Source organism: Penaeus monodon, chromosome 34 (genome assembly GCF_015228065.2).
Source record: "Penaeus monodon isolate SGIC_2016 chromosome 34, NSTDA_Pmon_1, whole genome shotgun sequence".
NCBI classification, from domain to species: domain Eukaryota; kingdom Metazoa; phylum Arthropoda; class Malacostraca; order Decapoda; family Penaeidae; genus Penaeus; species Penaeus monodon.
The window spans coordinates 32,363,258-32,364,354 of NC_051419.1; the positions used below are offsets into that span (position 1 = coordinate 32,363,258).

The 1,097-nt window shown below is 34.5% G+C and overlaps 1 protein-coding gene across 1 annotated transcript in view; it reads left to right on the top strand.

Moving 5' to 3' along the window:
• LOC119594738 (voltage-gated hydrogen channel 1-like) overlaps nt 1-1,097 on the top strand; it is a 5,785-nt gene that overhangs the window by 669 nt on the left and 4,019 nt on the right. The window contains 1 exon segment of the mRNA XM_037943828.1: nt 877-1,071. Within this exon segment, the coding sequence (XP_037799756.1) occupies nt 877-1,071 (195 nt within the window).

Consider the following 1,097-nt stretch of genomic DNA (forward strand, 5'->3'; position numbering starts at 1 on the left):
TGTTGCTATATTCATGATTTTGACAAAGAATTATTAAATCTTTCATGTAGCTGTTATAACTAGTACTTGATACTTGACAAAGAGACTAAATGCAGCTTTAGTGTTGCATAATCCAAATTTTATATCCTTGACTATCATTATAGCTTATGATGGAATTACATCATATAATGAAGGAGAATGTGTTTTCTTAATTGTAAAGGAAGGAAGAGGGAGTGTGAGTCAGAGATGTGAAAAGGCTTTTAGTTTCCTGAGATAACTATTGCAAAATATCCATATGCTAGTGCCTAATGGGTCAAAAGAGAATTATCTACAATATAGTTAACATTGGATTCCTTAATGTATAGCATATATATGATTTCAGGTGACTGGTACATTGTAGAAATTGTTAATATCATGAACTTTTCTCATTTAGAAGAGATTTGCTTTTATGGAGGATCTCTTTAAGAAGTATTGGTGAGAATTTTGCCTTGAATCCAGACTGGACACTGGCTGTCTGCTTATTAAAGTCTTGGCAGGAACTTTTGAGAGACGATAAAATATGACATAGACAAATTAATTTTTTTTATTCTCTTAGACATTTCTTTGGTATGTCGCAGATATTATTCATTTATGATATAATTAGAATAAGATTGTGCATTCCATATGTTAACAGCCGTAAAGCTATTGAGGATAGCTTTATTTCTAATAAACGTTGATAGAAATTATTGAAATATGAATATGGTTTATCATAAATTTAGGGTAAGCTTAAATACGCATTATTGAGTAGCGCATTAGAATTAGAATGTTTTTGATTATTCCCATATGTAATAGACCTCCTACCCTCTCCATCCACAAAGCAAAAACAAGGAGAAACAAATTAGTCTCCATTTCTTGTAGGTGTTGGTGGTGGCACTAGTGGTAGTGGACATGACTTTAGTTATCACAGAGTTGCTCTTCGACCTGGAAATGCAAGGTGCACCCTCCCCCGTCCCGTTTGTGATGCACACACTCTCCATAAGCCTGCTTGCACTCTTCCTCGTTGAAATTGGCTTGAAGATATATGCTTACCGCTTTGACTTCTTCACGCGGAAAGTAAGTCTTTTGCTTTGGCCTCAGTG